Source organism: Pectinophora gossypiella, chromosome 11, assembly GCF_024362695.1.
Source record: "Pectinophora gossypiella chromosome 11, ilPecGoss1.1, whole genome shotgun sequence".
Lineage (NCBI taxonomy): Eukaryota > Metazoa > Arthropoda > Insecta > Lepidoptera > Gelechiidae > Pectinophora > Pectinophora gossypiella.
In genome coordinates this window covers 929295-953285 of record NC_065414.1, presented here as the reverse complement: position 1 = coordinate 953285, position 23991 = coordinate 929295, and the positions used below count along the sequence as shown (strand labels likewise).

General features: G+C 39.5%; 2 protein-coding genes across 2 annotated transcripts in view; both read right to left on the bottom strand.

The window, feature by feature from the left end:
- LOC126370663 (chondroitin sulfate synthase 1) overlaps positions 1-14723 on the bottom strand; it is a 60180-nt gene extending 45457 nt beyond the window's left edge. The window contains exon 1 of the mRNA XM_050015638.1: positions 13635-14723. Within this exon, the coding sequence (XP_049871595.1) occupies positions 13635-14399 (765 nt within the window). The 5' untranslated portion in view covers positions 14400-14723. The remainder of the gene's footprint in view (positions 1-13634) is intronic.
- Positions 14724-17026: 2303 nt separating this feature from the next.
- Positions 17027-23683, bottom strand: LOC126370676 (uncharacterized). The gene is made up of 2 exons (XM_050015673.1): positions 21895-23683; positions 17027-21285 (listed from the first exon to the last, which is right to left on the bottom strand). The coding sequence occupies exons 1-2, from the start codon at positions 23431-23433 to the stop codon at positions 21160-21162; spliced, it is 1665 nt and encodes a 554-aa protein (XP_049871630.1). The 5' UTR covers positions 23434-23683; the 3' UTR covers positions 17027-21159.
- Positions 23684-23991: the final 308 nt, after the last annotated feature.

Sequence of the window (23991 nt, the reverse complement as noted above, 5' to 3'; positions counted from 1 at the left end):
GGTAGACCTAGGAGAACATTTATGACACAAATAAAAGAAAAGGTGCAGGTCGTGTCGTATCAGGAGGTGAAGGATTTGACGGGAAGAAGAGAGAAATGGCGGGAGGAAGAGCGCAGCTCTTAAATAATGAGAGAGAGAAATTTGACTTGTATTATATTTATTTAAGTATGCCAAATTTATACCTGGATTGAAACTAGCGTGTCTATTCAAATTCAAATTCAAAAATATCTTTATTCAGTAGGTAACATAGTTACACTTTGAATCGTCGATTTTACATAACGAACGTCTCATCCGCCTAAAACTACTGCAGCTTCTCACAACCTGTATAGCCGGGGAAAAGAAGCTGCAAGAAAAACCTCGGCTGCCTAATATCAGTTCTCAGACAGTTAATCCCATGCATTGCAAGGTTTTGTTAACAAAGTCACATCCGAATGTGAGGATTCAAAAAGGCGCTTATGTGATTTTTTTCACTATAAAACGACTGCATCTACAGACAACTAGACGTCGGCAGCCGTTTCATTATGTTGTGGATATACCACCAATCACCAATGGTGGTGTCGGGTTTATCGTCCACAAGTCCCTAGTCAACAACGTGTTGACCATCGGTAGTGTTTCGAGCAGGGTAGCGTACCTGGTACTCAGAATATCATCGCGATATTCGCTGACTGTCATCCAGGTATACGCTCCGACCTCGGGACACCATGATGACGAAGTGGAGACTATGTATGAGGAGATTTCTAAAGCCATGCATAGCCATAAAAGCCACTACACGATTGTGATGGGGGACTTTAATGCACAGTTGGGGAAACGTTGCGGTAACGAGCTGAGAGTGGGGCAATTTGGATTTGGGGTCCGGAACACCAGAGGCGGGATGCTTGCGGACTTTATGGAGAAGGAGAACCTCTATATGATGAACTCCTTCTTCAGGAAGCCCGCGACCCGCAAATGGACCTGGATAAGTCCCAATGGCAGGTATAAAAATGAGATCGATTTTATCATGTCGACGAAAAAGCACATATTCAATGATGTCTCTGTGATCAATGCCGTTAAGACGGGAAGCGATCACCGCATGGTAAGAGGCACATTGAATATCAATATCAAGCTAGAAAGATCGCGACTGATAAAATCCACGCTCCGACCGGCGCCAGCCCAGATCCAAAACCCCGAGCGCTTTCAGCTCGAGCTTCAAAACCGCTTCGAGTACCTTGAGAACTGCGCAGACGTGGACGATATAAACGACCTGATGGTGGATGCTGTCCGTACGGTAGGTTCTAAACACTTTAGAACCCGCCGTACCAAAACGCAGAAACTCTCCGCACACACACTCGAACTCATGGATAAGAGACACGAAATGAGGCTGCAGGACTCAGCGGATGTCGTACGTTATAGACAACTTAATAGACAGATCTCGAAGTCTTTGACGAGCGACCTTCGCCAATTTAATACTAAACGTATTAAAGAGGCTATAGAGCGGAACAAGGGCTCCAAGGTGTTCGCAAAAGATCTGTCTATTGGGCAAAGTCAACTAGCGAGACTGAAAACTGAGGACGGCAGAATCATTTCGTCGACTCCCGAAATCCTGAGAGAGATTGAGAGTTTCTATAGACAGCTATATTCCACGAAAACATCAGGCGAAAGCATGGCTCGAGACCCTCGAGCCAAGCTTACCCGACACTACACTGAAGATATCCCGGACGTCAGCCTGTACGAGATTAGGATGGCCCTCAAACAACTCAAAAACAACAAAGCGGCAGGAGATGACGGAATCACAGCAGAACTTCTGAGAGCGGGCGGAACGCCAATACTTAAAGTCCTCCAGAGGCTCTTCAATTCCGTCATATTTCAGGGCAAAACGCCGAGGGCATGGAGCGGAAGCGAGGTGATCTTGTTCTTCAAGAAAGGGGATAAAGCCCTACTGAAGAACTACAGACCTATCTCGCTTCTGAGCCATGTCTACAAGTTGTTTTCGAGGGTCATTACGAATCGTCTCGCTTGCAGGTTTGACGACTTCCAGCCTCCCGAACAAGCCGGTTTCCGAAAAGGCTTTAGCACCATAGACCACATCCATACGCTGCGGCAGGTTATACAGAAGACCGAAGAGTATAATTTGCCACTTTGCTTGGCGTTTGTGGACTATGAGAAAGCCTTTGATTCGATCGAGACCTGGGCTGTGTTGCAGTCTCTTCAGAGGTGCCAAGTGGACCATAGGTACATCGAAGTGCTAAGGGACCTCTACCAAAATGCCACTATGTCAGTTCGAGTACAGAACCAGAGCTCTAATCCGATCCAACTGCAGCGAGGAGTGAGACAGGGAGATGTCATCTCTCCGAAACTGTTCACTGCTGCATTGGAGGATATTTTTAAGCTTCTGGACTGGAAAGGATTTGGCATCAACATCAACGGCGAGTACCTGACGCACCTTCGATTTGCCGATGATATAGTCCTAATGGCTGAGACCCTGGAAGACCTGAACACCATGCTCGAGCATCTCAGTAACGCATCCCAACGAGTGGGTCTTAGCATGAACATGGCAAAGACAAAAATTATGTCCAACGACCATGTCGCACCCACTCCAGTTCAGGTTGGGAACGTTACACTCGAAGTTGTAGACCAGTACATTTACCTAGGACAAATAATCCAGTTAGGTAAGTCCAACTTCGAGAAAGAGATCTCTCGTCGGATCCAACTCGGATGGGCAGCGTTCGGGAAGCTGCGGAATATCTTCTCGTCCGGAATACCTCAGTGTCTCAAGACGAAAGTCTTTGACCAGTGCGTGTTGCCAGTGATGACCTACGGCAGTGAGACGTGGCCGCTTACTATGGGTCTCGTGAGGAGGCTCGGTGTCGCTCAGCGGGCAATGGAGAGAGCTATGCTCGGTATTTCCCTGCTGGATCGAATCAGAAATGAGGAGATCCGCAGGAGAACTAAAGTCACCGACATAGCTCGGAGAATTGCAAAGCTGAAGTGGCAGTGGGCAGGACACATAGCGAGGAGAACCGATGGCCGATGGGGCGGAAAGGTTCTGGAGTGGCGACCACGTGTCGGACGACGCTCAGTGGGTAGGCCCGCTACAAGGTGGACCGACGATCTGGTGAAGGTCGCGGGAAGCCGCTGGATGCGGGCAGCGCAGGACCGATCGTCGTGGAGATCCTTGGGGGAGGCCTATGCCCAGCAGTGGGCGTCATACGGCTGATGATGATGATACCACCAATCCGCACTAAACGTTTTGCATCTTCCTTTTTGATGTGAACAGCAAAGGACTGAAACTGTCTGCCGTCGTCTGTTTTCCCAACTCGGTATCATCTGAGAGTCTTCACGGCTAGAGTGAATAGGCATTTGCTAGGTAAGCATGATCCACCTTAGACCGCGTCGTCACTTACCATTAGGTGGGATTGTGGTCAAACGCGAGCCTATATTATTTAAAAAATAAAGACGATGATATGCCGTTGGCAATCTCAAAGGCCTATAAGACTAAAAATAATATAATTAGGGGTATCATGTTGGTCTAACAGAAAGCTAAGCCGTTGGCACGTGAAGCCATTGGTCCCGGTTACTACTTACTAATGTAAGTACATAGTCGTTACATGAGTCACGTCAGGGGCCTTTGGCGGCTCAATAATAACCCTGACACCAGGGTTGATGAGGTTGGTATTCCACCTCACAACCCACACGATAAGAAGAAGAAGAACAGAAAGCTCGGTGAGGTGTGGGTACTTAGTTCATCTTGCGATGGATGTACCTCTGACTACCCCAATTGGAATAAAGTCGTGAGCTTACGTTATGTTGTTGTTGTATACGGGAGTTACTTTATACAGGTCAAGAGTTAACATCTAGAGCTAATCAACAAGGGCAAGGATACAAAATCAATTACTAACATCGCAAGTTCGCAGTTTTAATTGAATTAACAACATGATCTCCTTCTCATACCTATGAGTCAATGTCGCTGCTTGTGATCTGTTCCGACTGATATCAGCTGATCTTCAGGTCAGGTTAGTTATGCGGTCACACTCGCAAAATGACTTTGCCTTTGTAGGCAGGATGTCGGCAGAATGAAAGAATTTGGTTGATGTTTTGTTGGTTGAACGACTCAATGATGCTTTGTAGACTCAACCCGGCTGCGCCTACGTACAATTTTGACCCTATTTTTTTTTAGAAAAAAATGCACATTTAATAAACAGTTAAAATCGCATTCAAATCCAATAAGTGGTTTTCGAGATTACTACCTAAATAATTCAATAAGTTTATTGCCATTTCAATTTAAGTAGTTTTAACTTTATCAGTTGTTCTCCATTTTTTTTTGTCCAGAGCGGAGACTTAGAAGTATGTACTATTGTTAATAAACGTAATGAACATGATTCTTACGATACAGGCTTTGCCTAGTGTAAGAATCATAGATATTGTCTCTGAAAACGTAAACTCAGTCAAAATTTAAAACTTCCACTAAAAATGTAACGCTGATTATGTAAAAAAATAGTCTTTTTTCTGAATATTATTATTTTATATTATTTCTCAATCCACATTCCACGGTAATTTCATGTTTTGACGTTTAGTAAAAAGTAACTGATTTGACTAATTGTAAATTAGCCTACTAACCTCACAAACCAATATTTCATTCTGGGCGGCCTTTTTAACAAAATAGATTGAACTTTTTGGCGATACGTGACGGCTAGTCGGTTCTGAAAAAACCGGACCTGTCAAATCTTCAGGGTTAGGTAAGCGGACCCTGTGGAAATCGGAGTAACGCCGTTCTAGCGTGACTTGTTCAAGGCGACTAAGGAGGCTCGTATGCTTCCTTTTTTCCTTTTAAAGTACGAAACAAAGTAGGTGTTAGCCAGGGTTGGTCTGCCAGAACCTCAGAGATGGATAGGAAAAGAAACGCGCTCAAAGTCAGACCACCCAGAGCCTGCCATTACCACTATGTCAACATCTTGACACGCGCCACCTGCCTGCGCACCTTTAGGAACAAATTGGGCTATACTAGTCACATCAGCGTTCATGAGCGCCGATCTTTGTTTTTTTATTCTGGATAATGCACAGTCGAGTACAGGCGTCGTGGTAGACCTCGAAAGAGATGGCGTGACGACTTGGACGCTGGCCGGAGTACGCACAGGACCGCGAAAATTGGAAAGAGGGGAGGCCTTTGCCCAGCAGCGGGATCTTGTAGGGTAGATTAGATTAGAATGCACAGTCGGTGAAGCCGAAATCGGCTAGGAATAATAATAAACACAAGACATATATGTCGCAAAACGCCTATAGATGACATTTTACTTTTGTAATTTTATATTGATCTCGTCGCAAAATTACGTCATCGCAGTGTATTTTCTCCACAAGCATATGGTGATTTTCATTATGCTATTCGCAAAACGGTTTATATTCTTTACTATAAGCACAGCTATAAGTAAGTTAAACACGTCGGAAGGCGAGATATATTTAGATTAACAACGTACTAACGAGGGTAATTACGCAGGATAGTGCTGTCGACTGACGGTCATTTCCACGTTTTGACTGACTGAAGTTCAAGTATAACGTAGGCTTGGAATGTTCAGTTGTTTTTTAAATTTGAATTTGGAATTTGAAATCTTAGAAATAATTAGTAGTAGAAAAATTACACACTGCAATTACTGTAATTTATTTTTAACCTCGGAGGAGGAGAAGGAGCTCGGTGGCGCAGCGGTCAACGCGCTCGGTCTGCGATTGTTGAAGTTAAGCAACTTTCGCAAAGGCCGGTCATAGGATGGGTGACCACAAAAAAAAAGTTTTCATCTCGAACTCCTCCGTGCTTCGGAAGGCACGTTAAGCCGTTGGTCCCGGCTGCATTAGCAGTCGTTAATAACCACCAATCCGCACTGGGCCCGCGTGGTGGTTTAAGGCCCGATCTCCCTATCCATCCATAGGGAAGGCCCGTGTCCCAGCAGTGGGGTCGTTAATGGGCTGGTGATGATGATGATGATTTTTAACCTACTTCAAAAAAGCAGGAGGATTACAATTTGTTATTCCTAATCCTCGTAAGGCTTGTACCTGTTTAATATTTTTCTGATAATCCTTACAAAATTTAAACTTGCGAGGTGTTTTTGAACGAGAAGTGTAGTAATATAACCTAGTACGAAAGAGACATAAATGTCTGGAAAATGTACGGTCACGAGCATTAATATGTATACACTTTGGTACCATGTCACATTAACTTTTTTGACAAATTGAACTGTAAGTCTTACTAAATGTCAAATATGTTAGTGCGACAGAGTTCTAAAGTGGGTACATTATATTGCTCATGACTGTACTGGTCTAGCTGCTGTCACTCTAATCACTCCTCTCAGACGACGCCCTGAGCCGAGGTTCGCGCCCAACTGGGCAACCTCAGTCCTGTTGTATTAAATTTTGTACCGGGTGAGGGCCCTCAGCGCTCCCCATTTGTCCGGCCAAGTAGTTAATGCCATTTGCGCCAAATCTACAATAAGTCACGTCAAAAAATTTAATCAACGTATATTAATGAAATGGTGACAGGGAAACCTGTCACTAATCGGTTTTATGACAAGTTCGGGCTGATAAGCTGCTGAACGCAGTCTGTTTTTCCACATTTGCCCAGAGCATAGTAACTGCTGAAAGTGAATTATTTTTTAAATTATCTTTAATGTATACAGTTAATATATGTAAAGATACTTAACATAATTATTCGTCTGGCGTGTCTAATCCATCATCCACAGAGCGCGGTTGGGTCGCCGTCCGGTCTAAGTGAATCATGATCGCCCATTTCCTTTATATCATACAGATTATTTACAAGCACTAATTATGCTACTCTATTCTTGGAGCAATGCAGATTATGAATAATCTAGGCAGTAAAAAATGCATAAAAAAAATCATAAACAAGTACATAACATAAATTAGGGTGTAACGGAACGGAGGTACCAATCCGAAGTGAATTCTAACACTATCTACGAATCAGGCGTAAGTTCATATTTTTAAGGTCTAAGTTCATATTTGGATTAGTGACCTATTGAATTCTAGGTCTTCATTTAATAAATTATTTATTTTAATTTAAATTATTTAAATTGTTTATTTAAAATAATTTATTTGCTTAGAATAAATACAGGGTGTTAGTGACATCGTAACGAATACTAATGGGGATGATTCAAGCCATGATTCTGAATTAATATCAAGTGGAATGTTTCGTCGCAAAATTAATATTTCTTTTTAGTTTTTTTTTTCAAATCTACTTATACTTTTGCGACGGAAAATTCCACTTGAAATCAACTTAGAATCATGGCTCATTCATCCCTCAAAGTTTCCGTTACGATTTCACTAACATCCCGTATTCATTTTATAAATGCAATTTAAAATCCTAATATATCACACATTATCGTAAAAATAGGTAGATTACGTTGTAGGTACATTGTTAATTAATTAAATATGAAACATTTCCTCTTGATTACGCTGAAACATTAATTGATTGTACTAAATAAGTAAGTATATCACTCTTCGATAATATTTTAACGCATTTGATAACGAATAATAAAAACTCACTATACAATATTCCGTTAACCCACAGTGGAGCAGTCTATATAGTCATAGATCCCTAGTTTGGTTAGGACAATACAGGCTGATCACCTGATTGTCCGAAAATAAGATGATCCGTGCTTCGGAAGGCACGTTAAACTGTTGGTCCCGGTTACTTACTGATGATGGGCTACTATTGAGCCGCCAAAGGCCCCTGACATGACTCATGTAACGACTACTTACTGATGTAAGTATGTAACGACTACTTACTGATGTAAGTAGTCGTTACATGAGTCATGTCAGGGGACTTTGGCGGCTCAATAGTAGCCCATCATCAGTAAGTAACCGGGACCAACTATTGAGCCGCCAAAGGCCCCTGACATGACTCATGTAACGACTACTTACTGATGTAAGTATGTAACGACTACTTACTGATGTAAGTAAGTAGTCGTTACATGAGTCATGTCAGGGGCCTTTGGCGGCTCAATAGTAGCTCTGACACCCGGGTTGATGGAGTTGGTAATCTACCTCGTAACTCATAACCCATACCATAGAAAAAGAAGAAGTAAGTCGAAAACAATCCAGATATACCTATCTATTTAACTGTTGCAAATATTAGTAAATATTACCAAGTCTTGCCTTGCATAAAGGTCGGTAACGTAGGCGCCTGCAAGATTCGCCAAGATTATCTTATCTAGCCCCTATTCTGACGCCGAACCGACATAGATCAACTTATGAACTATTCTAGACATGACACATGTTACTACTTACTTAAATTATACCTACAAGCGAACAGATGATCCTGACGAGCTTAACTTGTGATTTAAATAAAATATATACATACATATTATAAGATTATGTAAGTATACAGGGTGTTAGTGACATCGTAACGAATGCTCAGGGGGATGATTCAGACCATGATTCTGAGTTAATATCAGGTGGAATTTTTCGTCGCAAAATTCATGATTTTTTTTTAGTTTTTTAAAATTATTTTCAATTCTATATTTTTGCGATGGAAAATTCCACTTGACATTAACTCAGAATAATCAGCTGAATCATCCCCCTCAGTATTCGTTACGATGTCAAAATTTTTGTGTTTTTTTTAAATTATTTTCAGTTCCATACTTTTGCGAAGGAAAATTCCACTTGATATCGTCTCAGAATCATGGCCTCAATCACCCCTCAAAGTTTTCGTTACGATGTCACTAACACCCTGTATAAAAATTACTAGGCGGAATGCGTTTTGGAAATATATAGTTCAAGTTTATGCGTGCTTAATGATAATCAGATACCTATCTACCTAATATGGTCAAGCTCCAGAGATTTTTAGACAGTTTCATATCAGTCGTGGGATGTGAGGTGGATTACCAACCTCATCAACCCTGGTGTAAGGGTTACTATTGAGCCGCCAAAGGCCCCTGACATGGCGCATGTAACGACTACGTACTTACATCAGTAAGTAGTAACTGGGACCAACGGTTGAATATGCCTTCCGAAGGAATTCATATCAGTGATATAATAATTATAAAATACATATTTTTATTTAAGTAAGTATAAAACCTTAATTCTAAAAACCTATACAATTTAGTAATGCCTTGCAAAGCTTTGTATACCAGAATATAGTTTATCACAATATTTTTAAGAGTAACGAGAATCAGCTAGGACACAACTCTAAAAAGTATCGTTTAAATATTTTTTTAAAATTTACTTTAGCTTAAAACACATAATACCGGGTTCTTACTTTAGTTTGGTTCGAGACGGATGTTCTCAGTAGGTTGGTATCTTTTTAAAGTATCTACTCTTAGACGTCAGCATAATGTTGCTATCTATACAGCTCCTCAGAAGGCCGTATTTGTCGTTGATTTACGGATACTTTCCACTAAACAATTGCGGTCTGTCTCCTGCGTCACAATAAATCATAATAATTGGACACAGATGTGGCCGTCCGCAGTAATTCAATACGAGGACAAAGTCGTTTTAAGAAACGATTTTTTGCGAGAGGATGCAAGTCTCAAGACTATATCGTGACCCTTAAATCCGTTAAAACAAATATTTGAATTTGGAAACTTTACTCTGCTAATTTTCAACATCTACAGAAAACTAACCTATACAGCCTTCTTATTCGACTAGAAGTTTTGAAAACTTTTTAGACCAACTTATTTGATTCATTTTTTTTACTCTTTGCGCATTCGGTCACGTTGTAAAAAAAACAGTTACTGTTTATGTATTTCAAACTTAATTGTGTTGTATGAAGCTGTACATTGGACTTAATTCTAAATCTAGATTAATAGTTTTATCGCAAATTGTGACGCATTAGTGATTAAAATGCCGAGTATAATCCGCCTCATAAAGATACAACGTCGCATCTGTGCGATTGAAATTTCTAGTCTTTGCCAGTAAATACCGCGTGCATCTTACTAAGTACATCACGTGTTCGCAAAAACTGCTCTCTGATACCAAACCGGTCCGTGGCCGGCTCCACATCGGCGCGTAGGCACAATAATTCGATCCCAATTTTATCGGATCTTTCTGCCACATTCAGCAAAATGTTTTAAACATGAACACTATCCATAATAATATTATAAATTCAAAATAAACTCTGTCTGTCTGTTACATCTTCACATAAACTGCAGAACCGATATAAATGAAATTCGGTATGGCCATAGTTTAAAATCCAGTAAAGAACGTAGGATAGTTTTTATCTCCGAAATCATCCCTTAAGGAGATGAAATGGGGGTGGAAAAGCACATGTCGCGCGCGATAAGCGAACACGAGGGCGAATGTCACGGGCGGAAAGCTAGTAATTTTATAAATAGAACAAAACAGGTTCAGTGACCTTGATATTGGACGGTGGTTTTAAATTGAGTGAGATACCTTATTCTTACGTAATAAGTATTATTATTTAGGTACCTACCTACTAAAGTATCTCTTAACTAATTTCATAGTACTTACGACTGCGACTGACACTGGCAGTCTATCAAGATAAATAAATAGTTAGGGAAGTAGGTAAGTTAGCCAATATTTAATGTATTTTTGTATTTATCGATAAGTTTAACGAACAGCGATGACCTTTGATGCAAAGTTACCATTTTGCATTAAAGTTCCTGCCAGTTAGCTTTTAGCATTTCTTTTATTATTACTTAAGTAAGTACTCTAATTTATTGAATTAAGCCCCTATAAAGCACCTTGAATACTGTTTCCAAGCGATTTTGCTGAAACCAATAATGTTAGATAGGTACAGTCATGCATGAGCAATATCATGTACCCACTTTAGAACCCTGTCGCACTATCATATTTGACATTTAATGAGACTTACGGTTTACTTTGTCTAAAAAGTTAATGTGACATGGTATCAAAGTGTGACCGTACAAGTGACCGAACCAAGTAACCACGTTACCGCCAAAAAATCGTGACGTTAAAAAGAATATTTGAATTTGGAAACTTTACTCTGATGATTTTCAACATCTACAGAAAATTTTAACCTGTACAGCCTTCTTATTCGGCTAGAAGATTTGGAATCTTTTCAGACCAACCTTTTTATTAATTTTTTTTCTAAGTAGCTTCTTTAATGGCACAATAAATCTTAAAATTATTTTTATCTAAATATAATGTTATTTAGTAGACTAGGATATTTAGTTTTTAGGACAAATTGGTTTTTATTGCAGTAAGACTAGCTGGTTCACACTGAATCTTCCGTTTTTTGTCATCAGCGCCTGCGCACAAGAGTTGAACTCGCGACCCTGCTGCGTACTACCGGAAACTGACACAAACAGGTCCTATCCTTGACATTTATCTTCGTACAACTGTCGTTGTATTTGTATTGGTCTTAGAGTAAACGTTACGTCTTAGCGGAAAAAAAACTATAAATCTTCAATATGGAGGCAGGTAACACTATAAAATGCTTCGCTTCGCTACCTGATACTTCATTGATTGATCGTAGCTCCTGATTAGGGTTGATATGAATTATAAATTGATCAATAGCGACCTACCGTCGGGATCGACATATCGTACAAAGCAATTTTTTTTTGGAAAGATTCCATTTTTTTTTTTTGGGAAAGTTGACCTCTGGTGCAGAATCCAGCTCGGCACTGATACGAATTTGTGCGGGGAGAGTGTCCGTTCTATAGTGTTATTCTTTAACGGTATAACGTAAATGATAATTTTATAATTTTCTAGTACAAATTGAAGGCCCGATCTCATCTAGAGATAACTGTTGCCATGACAGGGGCCACTTAAATGGGGTAACCCAATGCCTGGCATTACTTAACTGCACTTACCTCCGCAATGGTCGGCAGAAACAAATTGAGAAACCGTGGAAACAAGAGCGGGCCAATTAAAAACGGTTTAACAACACTCAGAGGCAATGAATGTGTTAAATTACTGGACTTAACATTTTTAAGAGGTTTTTAATAAAGCTCAGCTTAGTAAATGCAGCAGCAAAGTTCGGTTAAGAAGAAGTAAATAAAAAGTTTTTATTTTTTGACGTGACTTATTGTACGTTTGCCTCAAATGGCATTAACTACTTGGCCGGACAAATGGTTAGCTTTTAGGGCTCTGACCCGGTATACGATTTAATACAACAGGCTTGAGAGAGCCCAGTTGGGCGCGAACCTCAGCTCAGTGCGTCGTCTGAGAGGTTCATGTTTGAAAGAATTAATCGTAATTATACACAGATATGTAACCTGCTAGGTATGTAGCTTGTATGTTAAATGCAAAAGATCATAATATAATATAAGTACCTACCTAAGCTCGGCACATCTCACGCAGTGAATCAGCTAGTATCAGCGTAAATCTCGTTACCTCATACGCACTCCCAGCTGTTTACATAAGAACATTGCTTTTTATACACTATTACTGTAACTCGAAACAATTTTCGGTGTATGTTGTAGCAAGTAAGAATGCACCCACTCCACCGATGTTATTATAAACCAGTTTTATAAACAAAAGTTTCTGTAAACGTTCAATGTTGGTCTGCCAAAATTTGCATTAACGTGTAGGCGAATCGATCTGAAGTCTGGGAATACCTGAATACAGAGTATCTACCTCATTTCATAGTCACGAATGTTAAATACTAAATTCAAAACAGGTAGGTAGGTACTGCAATTACAGCTACACAGACACAGCTGGACTGGGAGGAGAAAAAAAAAGATAGAACACGTTCAGCTTCTTTCCAGGCATGTCGTAAAATCCGACAGAGGGTGATCTTGGACAATTGTATATGGGCGATAGGCTGAGTTGGGTGTCATCATAAGGTTCATCATACCTTTAGAGTACTTCGGTTCAACAGTGGCTGCAAGTTGTCTTTGATTACCTGTGGCTGTCGCCCCTCCAGATTACGGGCGTGAGTGAGAGGTATGCAATGCACGTACCTATGTATGTGATAGCTTGTAAAAAAGGCATAGGTGATACCTACATAGGTAAATTAGACTCAAAGTTAGCGTCTGACACAGGAAGCAATAGAGACATCGCTCAGGACAGCCAGACATTGAAGCTCGAAAACGAAGCCTTTACCAAGCAGCCTAGCAGTCGGACAGTCCAGGCTAGGAAAAATCCTGATAGCTACTTACATCAAGCCACAGACGCGAAAGAGGGAAAATAAGTTTTGACATGTCTATGCAAAGTTTTAAAGTAAACATGATCTAAAATTAACGCATTCTCTCTCGTTTGAATAATGTTTGCTCACCGTAAACCGAACCCGTTATTACGCCACGAGCAAGCGACATTTAAATTTGGTCCCTATTATATGGTGTATGATCTTGTCCTAATGCCATTATACAGTGAATGCTCTACACGTCGTGACACTGGATAGGTCACGCTTCGCCGATCAGTATGAATGGCTACCAATCCATAAGGTCAATCCTTCCGGAAAATTGCACTCATAAATATTGATCATTGAACGATGACGCTTCGAAAGGTAGATAGGTATTTAGGTCCTGTTCTGGCAATGCCAAAGATAAGATTTCCAAACGTCGAATTAAACATTAATACCTACCTATTTGACAGTAGATAAACTCCTGAACGTTATCAATAGGTGTTAACGATAGCGGCACAGTAGGTAATTAAATTGACAAATTGTCGCCATCGCACCGTCTAGACGCCAGCGACCACATGACGCACTTTAACAAAAAAAAACTTGCACTCACGTCATAGCTCCACGTGCAGGAGACGCCAGCAAACTTGGCGACGCAGCGGCCTAGTTCCACGTCTTCATGGGTTGTGTACAGGTGCTTCAAACAGTACTTCACGTGAGGAGCCACCCGCCTCAACGTCTCCCGGGACAGCAGCACTCCCGGACCACCCATACAAAAGTTCTCATTATAGTCCAACGCCAAAGCATCCCTTTCGTCACTCGTACCCCTCCCCGCTTGACCAATAAACTGAGGCTTCCTACTATCCACTGACCTAAGGAACTCCCCCAACTTGTCACCGCGCACGTAAACGTCATCGTCAGCACGCATGAACCACTCAAACTTATCTCCGTAGTTTTCGTACATATACAACAGCATTAGGAACGACTTCTTCTGAGGAGGATAACTGTCGTCCACATTCTTCAATGGGACCAGGGGCAAGCCCGGTGCTCGCGACACTTCCGAACTGAAAAACGCTATCCGACCCGGCAGGTCCTGCCCCCACGTTTCAAACACAGCCTTCGCTCTAGTCTGTAAATATTGTTCTGCAGTCATAACACCCACAAATAGTAATGTTCTGTTTGAATTAGACACTGTTTCGTCCGGACTCATCCCGATTAGTGCAAGAGGGTCAGGAGCGACGTACAGTCCGGCCGCATCGGGACACGCTTCTATGGTGGTCCTCGATGACGTCCTTAAGCAGAGCTTGAGGAAGATGCCGAAGGTGACACCGACGACGACGCCCGCCGCCAGGTGCATCCACTTGCTCCTCCGCGGCATCGTGAACTGCCTCAGATGCTGCACCCACAGTTATCCGGCGTCCACATGTGCGCATTCCAGGAATAGCCTTTTTATCCCTTTTTTGTTCCCGACAGGGGTAGGCATTAGCGGGCTGCTTTTTTGTTCGATTTGCGCTCCCATCGGAGCGATCACATGGTCGGGAGGTTCGCGGACAGGCGAGATATCGCGCTATCGGCCTAAATATCGGATTTGCAGATGTTATCGAGGCGAGCGCGGCGAGGCGCGGCGCGTAACGAAATGCGAGTCGTTCATGCTAGAGCGCGCGCGTGGGAATGTTGTACTCGTGCGCCGCCCGCCGCGCAACTGGACCGCCTCAAAACAAAACTCAAGCAGCGGTATAATATTCGGAGTGTCCACGCAGACTGTGAGCTGTGTCTCTGTCGCGCCAGCGCACGAGCGCTATCTCCGTCTTCGTCGACCGGTAATGTAGGCCGGCTCGAATGAACTTGTCCCATTCATCGCGGCGTGTCTGGACTGTGATGACAATAGACAATGGTGTGACCATTGTCTGGCAGACAGGTCAGCGGTTTGCGGAAACTCTTTACGACCCGCTTCTGGCTCCGGGAACTACGCGTCGTCGTTCGGAAACCCGCTTTACCTGATTACGCCGAGGTTACCGGCGCGGCGAGCAGAGCTGCTGTCTACAGGGAAGAACTCAGGTCAATTTTACTGGTATATAGAAGTACCTACTTATTTATAGACGTCGTGGCCTTGATCTTTGCAAACGGACGGACAGTGACTTTGCACGGTAACGTCATTCAGACGTAAATACCTAGGAAACTAACTTCCGATGAGTCTGGTCAACAATTCATAATTAAAAAGGTCTCAAAATTCACCCAGACAGGAATTAAAACATTGTTGACCTACTTTAACATACCTAATTGACTTTCCCGAAATTGACTAAAGAGCCTGACCAGGGGGGTAAAATGGCCACATCGAAGCAATTCATCTAAGAAAGCAATATTGCAATTTGACATTTGCGCATATAAAAGTAAGTGCGCAATGTTGCTTTCTTAGATGAATTAAAATGGCCGATTTTAACCCCCCCAGGTCTTCACATTATTTAAGACTGCTCGCGAAAGGAACAGAATAAGTAGGTGTACGAACAGGTAAAACATCGGAACGAACTCAATTTAGGCAGTCATTAACATTGACCCACTTACACTGCAAAATAGAGCACATGAAAACACTGCAAGTGGAATGAATTTTCTCACGAATATTCATTAATAAAAGGGTTCATTCACAATGACGCGACAATTGTGGCTTTGTGCAGTAGCGGACGCAAATACTTAGGTAGGATTAGGTAGTTCTTCGGCAGGTAGGCAAGTAATTTACGTGAGTGAGTTTCATGACTGAGCATAAAATGTAAGATGGGAGGTATTCCACATTCCCTTAATCTAAACTAAGCCCTAATTATTTACTTACATTCCACGACATTACGTTGCAAAAGCGCCAATGTGTCGTGAAACTTTCAGAATATAATTAATGGTCGTTATTGATGGAAGAGAGAACTTTTCAAAGATTGGTAGCAATAATGGATAGGCCAAATATCATGCAGAACGAACATCTATTTTTTTTTTTTTAATCTAACAAATAGTAGCACAAACGAAGATCGAATTACTGACGTAAGCATTAACGGAGACTACATAAAAGATCCCGTTAGACCCAAATACACCGACTTGCTCGACTTAAAAGATAAAACAGTTCAAAAGATCTTCACTTTCTTCACTAAAAGTGGCACAAGCACCAATTAATTTAATTTGGTGTAAGTGCTGGCAGCAGTAGTAGCACCAGTTATACTTAGTCAGTGTGAATGCGGGTTTATCAACGAGTTACGACCACATGTGCCGAGCTGACATACGGGAACTAACGCCGTATGCACAACACATGCTTACACTCGATTCACAGTTGCTTTACAACATGATACCTACGTAGTTATTCAAGCTGTTATATTTTTAAAAGTAGGTATACCTGAATATCGGATTTGCAGATGTTATCGAGGAGAGCGCGTCGAGGCGCGACGCGTCGCATGGCGAAGGATTGGTACTTAGAAGACCTGTGGAACTCTGACCTGATGCGCGTGGAAAACGCAAAAGGGGTGGCCCAAAGAGACCTAGCGACCCTCGGTTGACCGGGAATTAAAAACTCTCGGCATGTCAAGGAAGCAAGCAAGCTACAGAGACTGCAAAAGCCCGCGAGGAGTGGGTGTCTGAAAGATGTCTGTTATCCATAAAAACGAAGAAAAATATGTAGGTACTTATAGCTGTATTGTTTTTGAGGAACGTAGCCTCAAAAACTCCCTCATTTCTTATTTGCACATGCAAGCAGCATTATATTACTATGTTTAGCTCCTTACTTGAGCAAACTGTACACTTGTCATAAAAAAATCGTAACACTTCCGAATTTTTGTTCAGCAAAACCACAGAGCAAAACAAACAATTTGAATTTGGATCGTCAGTATTAAGAATTAAAAACTTTAAACTTAAAGCTAGATTAATATTTTTCTGACAATCCTTATGAACCATAAATGGACTTTAAAGGTGTTTCGATTTTTAACCTTTATGCGGGTATTCGGAGCTTTACAGACTCGAAAATAATACAAGTGATTGAAAATAACATTTTTATTTATACATTATTTTCATGGTGTGAAGCTGTGTCGTATAAAATTCCACGCACACTACGGCCAAGCTTTCACTTACAATTTACTTTAGAAGCTCTACACACCACCTCAACTTCAATTTATTTAAACTTCATACTGCCAATAGGCTACTTGACAACCTAGTCAAATGAGACACTTTTTACGAAACGTCAAAAAGAAAGTTTTCTTTGGAGTTTGTATGAAAATACTGCTCTGTGACGTCATCAATAAAAGCAGTCAAACGACGTACTCATTATTACTTAATTTATAAATAACATTCGAAAATAAGTCGAAAAGTAAAATGATATTGATATTGAACATCTTAGACTGGCTTTTATTTCTAGATTAGCATTTTATAATTTATCTTTGACCCAATCAAATACCCTATTGGGGCAGTCAGAGGTACATTCATCGCATGATTAACTAAGTATCCACATCTCACCGAGTTTTGTGTTAGAACGGGAAAGGTGTTAAGCCGTATCGCCGTCTATAATGGTGAAGTCAAATGTGTAAGTAAACTTCTTCAACCAGCGAGAAGAACGCCGATAAAAGTAAAGAAGACAGATCTTTGACAAGTTCATATTACCCTGTCAACGTAGCATGATTGATTAGAGTAACTTATCTCACGTCTTTTTCGCACTTACTAAGCTCTTCGCCGTTGGTGCCAAAGAGACATATCTCTCGTCCCTTTTGCACTAGGCGATGTATTATTATTTGTCCTGTTGTCATTCTAGGTATTCATGCAACATTAAAAGGAGTATAGCTATGAAATTCGTTTATATGATTGAATTTGGCCCATCAAGTTAATATTATGCTAGGCTTTGCAATCAGCAACATTCGTTACTTTTAAGAGTAGTTGTAAATAGCCGTTTTATCTTCTTTACCAATTACGTAACGTAATTTATTTATATCGGTAATAAAAGTTTATTTTTAAAGTTCTATGTTTGCAAGAACTTACTTAATAAGGATCTACTTAGGCATTTGAAGATCAGATAATGTGTAGAACCGTTTACTTCGCTATAAAACTAGAATAAATAAAATCTGTCGCAACATACGTAGGTTGGAACTCTCTCTTTACAACTCTGGAGTATTTATTTATTTATTACATATAAAAATAACACGATATTTAAAAGGCATTTTTACATAAGAGTGTAGATACTATTTGCGAGTCGATGGAATTGTGGTTTTATTATTATAATCATAAATTAAAATAATTATAATATAACACTAGATACGCAGGCTCTGTAACACGTTTTACGATTAAAAAACATGGACAGACAGAAGGAAATTATAATTTTATGCACGTTACTAAATAAAAATATAAACGGAAAAATGAATTCGATGCCTCATCTTTGTCTAATTTACCATTTAGGGCAGATTTCTCAATAGTCAGATAACGTCTATTCGTAGACTGGTCTTCCTAATTTGTTTTTTTTTTTTTCAAACAATATTTTGTTATTCCATTGACAAATAATTTATCTGTTTATTGAAAAAATCAGCCCTTAGTAAGTTACGTCACAAGTATTTATGTTTGAACTTATATAGCAAAATCGTACATGGAACACTCAACCGAGAGAGGAAAACTTGAGGTTAATCCCCATCATTCCACAAGACCCATTCATTCATTTAAACAAGTGTCCAAAAGATAAAAAAATTCGCTCCTTTTTGGCTTGATTGTTAACACCCTAAATGTATGATCCTTCAGTAAAGATAATTATATTTATTCCCTTTCTCATTAGAGAAGTATCCAATAACTCGGATTCGGTCTTAATTAATAAAGAACATACATATTATTTAAACCTTCTTTCCCCCCATCACTATTTAAAAATGTCGAAAGAAAATTGAACAACCACCTAATTTGAGAATTTAACAAAAAAAAAGCAAGCCACGGAGCGTAAAATTGTTTTTTTGACACAGGTAATTATCAAAATGAATGAATTCATTTTTAGACCCGAACTTGTAAAAAAATCTATTCACATAGCGTGGCGCGAAATGCAGCAAAAACTACCGATAGTGTTGGCCTATCCATGACATCAACCGTATCTCTAATAGTTACCTACTAAATAACTGTATTTTAATCAATGGTAATGGATATGACAATGAAACCCCGCCAAAAATGTGACCAGTTTTTAAATTTTTCGCAAGTAAAATTTTGTTTGATAAAAAAACCTTACAAATTGAAAAAATGGAAACTTACGTTTTAGAAGAATTTAAGATTTCTTTCGAGTATCATTATTACTAACAAAGAATTGTTTATTGTAGTATTTTCCTTCTCTCTGACACTGTTTTTAAACTTCTTAGGTATCCTTTGTTCTATCATAATATGAAGAAAAGTAATTTACGTAAGTACTTTTCCTGTTATAGAAATTATACAACTATAAACTTTTAATGCCTTCGGGCCGAAACGAGACTATGAATAGACATTAATGGACGATAATTAATCATTACAAAAATTGCACAAGTGTCCTATTTACAATATAAACATAAGTGGATTAAGAGTTTAATAAACCGTAATAATAATGTGCACAAAGTTATTAAACTTTTTAATTGAAATAAAACTTGAAAAAACCTCAGTATGGATATGGAAAGGCATTCTCTCCGTTCCCGAGCATTCTTGGGGACATTCTTTCTAAACTTGGCAATGTCAAGTATTAAAAATAGAAGTCGGAAACTTCACAATCTTGCAGCATTTACTTATTGTATTAGATATTCAATTTGTAAATCCAGATCAAAAATGTTTTATTTAATGATATACTAACATTTTAAATGCAAGTACCTTGTAACTTATCAAACTCATTATTATACTAAAGCAATCACATAAACGCAAAAATATATCGTATACGTTATAAGAACGTTTAATTTAACAAAAAAACAACAAAAACAAATTTGAAATGCGCATCTTTTAAGTTTCATCTCATTTTATCACTTTTAATATAGAAAACTACGAAGCCACTATTATTTACATAATATTTACCCTTCATCGTCATTTACGAATATCACTCGGATTCATTTCATTTCACGTTTCTCTTCACTTTTGGCATCTGTACATATAAAAAACAATTTCTACATGATAAAATACTTCTCCAAAGAGCGTAATTCTGGCAAGCTTCTACCTAGATTATTCTGCATTGATAACAATGGCATCTAAAATAATCTCTTTATTATTATCTAACTCCTCTTTTCTTTAATTTAGGTAGGTTTTTAACACCTGCAGAAAGAGGTATGTGATGCCATTGCCATCCTTTTATTTGATATGGCTAAGAGTTCCATTACTTTATCGTTTTGGGACAAGCAAGACGTGAAACATCATTTAATAATATGTAGAAAATTATACTTGGCTTTATTATTTTTTATTACTTGTGGCTCTGCCCACCTCATTTGGGATTACGGGCGTGAGTTTATGTATGTATGTATGTTTGTAGAAAATTATAAGTAAAAGATCACGATAGCATATTCGCATATTAGGTTAGCATATTCGCTAATCATGAAAGGATCCTAAAAAATCGTTAACTTTTTTTTATTTTCATTCCAAATTCGAATTAACAATACGTCACATTAAAGTTCCGTATTTGAACACATTTTTATGACGTAGTAGTTTTTGTATATGGCAAAGCCCATAGTATAATAATTTCATGTTATTTTATAACATTTGGTAAAATGTGGCTGTGCTGTTTATCACGAGTATCACGACTTGATCCCAAAACAACCTTACAGATTAACTTTCACAGATAATATACGCCACAAAAACGTATGAGACATACTTCCAGTCTATGTCAACCAATGTAAAAGGCATGAGTAGAAATAACTTTATTAGTCACCAGACCGAATATACACAATTGCGTAGATAAACACGAAGTGGTCGAAGCACGAGGTATATGTCGCATTTGCGTTGATATCGTACCCGTGCCGCAGGGGCCGGTAGTTTAGAAGGATGAGATTTTGAATTGTTTCTGTGATATTACATAATCTCATGTCTTACAGTGACCAAATTAAAGTTAATCCTTAAAGTGTCTGTATCACAACTATCACAAGTCTAAAATTATAACTACCACTCAGTACTTGTGTAATCTGTTACCTGCCTATGCCTAACTTGCTACTGTACTAGGAGACAAGCTCGTCTAGAGCCTTGTCCCGGTTGAACTCGTGCTTGGCCAGTGCCGCGGACACCCTGCCTTCAGAGAAACCCAGATCCATCAACTCGCCTAAGATCAGCAGACCTTCTATTATCTGAAACATAAAGAATAAAGAGTTTTAACATAACATATATATATTTTTTTAAATATAAACGCCCTATCATCTGCGGTGGCGGCCAGAATAAAAGGACCTAGCTCAGCATAAGTCGCGGCGTGAGTCACGACCCTGGTGTACTGCGGGCCCTGCCGAGTGAGGCCACGGACATCGCTTTATAAGTAGGTATATAGGTACATAGATACATACTATTGTATAAACAATGGATTTATATGTAAGTTATTGTAATGTTTCATTGATTAAATCCTTTTTGTTTTCTTCTGACGAGTTATTATTATTCATTTCTTTATTTTATAGACATCCAACAGCTTATCCATAAAATAAAGAGATTAAATAAAAATAATTATTTTTAATTCTAATTTGCTATTAGATACAGGTACTTAGGTAATTGCAATAAATAATTTAAGTGATGTGAAGGGCAAGCAATGTGGCACTTGAACTTATAATAATTAAATGATTAATTTCTCCTATTAATTATATGTCAACGATTCATAATTATGAATGTGCTGATGTAAAATAATTGCTTTCCTTTATAATGTTAAAATGATTGTGAAAACATACATTTTATAGAATAAAATTAATTTTTACCTTTTTATCATTATCTCCTACAAGAGTACATACTCTAGCAACCCTGTCTAACGGAAAACCCATGTTGTGTATCTTCTGACACATGTCCTGCAACTTTGCACCTAACTTATCATATGGATTTGGCAAATTCTCAGGTTTTCGTCTACTCTTCTTATCTGCCGGCTTATCTTTGCTAGAACTTGGCTGAGGAACAGCAGGTTTAGGTGCAGGGCTTGCATTATAAGACCTCTCTGTCGCTCTCTGCTTAGCTGAAGCCAACTCTTCATTCAATTCTCTTACTATGTCTGGTACACTTCTCGATCTTGACTTCATGGTATTTGGAGAATTTGATACTGAATTATGATTACTTTCCGTATTTTGAGGATTTTGATTCTGTACTGCAGAGGGTGTTGGAGCTGGAGGTGCAGGCGGATATTGCATCTGTAGATGAGGATAATGGAAGTAGTACGGCTCAGGAATGTAACCATTAGAAGCTTGGTTCATATCTTGTGCTGGCATTTGATTTGTATAATAATTTGGATCAACAACATTGTAAGGGTTAGCAGGAACATAATATTGGTAATTTGGCATGTACACATTGACATTTTCCATTTGCATAGGGTTATCACAGACATTTTCTGGGGGTACATAATAGCCATTTGTTATTGGGTAATGCTGAGGGGAGTATACCACCCCAGGGCCTTGTATGGGCTGCTCCATATACGTTGCAGGCACATATGTCATACCTTCCATCTGTGCCTGTGATGCACAGTTGGGCAAGTTATACATTGGGTCCGTATACTGCTGCTGGGGGTGGCAACTTGTAAGTGACTCCCTCTGGCTTTGTAGCACCTGTGCTAATAACTCCATGTCATTTATTGTCTTCAGTTCTACATTGTCAAACGGACTGGACGTGTCATTCTCAAAATCTTTAAATGTTAATGTTTCTACATTACCATATTGAGGAATTTTAGCTATCTTATTGGTCATTTTCAGTTCTTGTAATGGATCTGGATCATCAAGTAGATTATTTTGATTATAGGTAGCTTGGACAGGTATGGGTTGAAGGATGTTTTGTGGTGGCTCAGTGTTGCTGCAAGATGGGTAGATAACATCTGTAGCAATCGCAACGTCACATGTCTCAGGACTATTGTCTAGAGTAGGTGCATTATCACAGTTTTTGTCAGCTTTCTCATCAGGAGACAATGCGCTGATTTCATCAGTGCTCGGGTACGACACCTCCGACACGCTCAGCTGTTTCAGTTTCTCCTCAGCCTCAGCAGCTGCTATATCATCCAACTTCTTTTGCTTAGCTTCCTCAAGCAACTGTAGGCGGTGTCTCCTCTCATTTTTCTTCGTCTCCTTCGCGCTACGCAGCTCTTTGATCTTAGCAAGCACATTATTCTCAAAAGTGGTTGAGTATTCAGCGCTGTCGACGACACTCTGAGCGCGTAAGGGGCATTCACTGACACTGTAGGGCAAATCTATTCTGGGCGGCCGTTTATATTTTTCTGATATTTTAACGGGTACACCGTCCATATAATCCCCGAAATGTGACATATCAACGCGCTCTGTAGGCGGAGATAACGATATAATCAAACAATGAGACGACAAAGTTTGTTTCTATACACTGTATGCACTTTTATGGTTACATTGTCCTCGTTCAACGTCATCACTCGTTTCTTCAATTTTGTCGCAACCAACAAGTAATCTCGAGACTTTCCACGGTTCCCATATCCACTGAAAATAATTTAAAACAAGAAAAAGATTAATTTATTTTATGTGACAAATTCTACGTGTATGACAGACGTTCTTTTTCCACATACGTCAAAATGTGCTTTATTTTTTTTACTTTTGCATCAACAGATTCAATGACAGAGAAAGAAAATATAAAAATTGACAGAGCAATATTCAACGAAACAAATGTGCTGGCTCTTTTCCCGTGTGATGAAAACACATGGACCTGTCCTAACAATGTTGCTATAATTAAAACATGTATTAAGTTCTGTCATCATGTGATTTTATTTACTGTTTAAAAAGAATAGAAAACAGATTTTTGATTATACGAGGTTAATTGACATATAAAAAATATTTTTTATCGTCTGCAACCATTAATTT

What these genes read in the sequence shown, in the direction of transcription:
- LOC126370676 (XM_050015673.1), bottom strand. Translation starts at nt 23,433, where the DNA reads ATGTCACATTTCGGGGATTATATGGACGGTGTACCCGTTAAAATATCA. An exon ending in TAGGAGATAATGATAAAAAG is followed by an intron (nt 21,286 to 21,894) that starts GTAAAAATTAAT and finishes TTTATGTTTCAG; the next exon opens with ATAATAGAAGGTCTGCTGAT.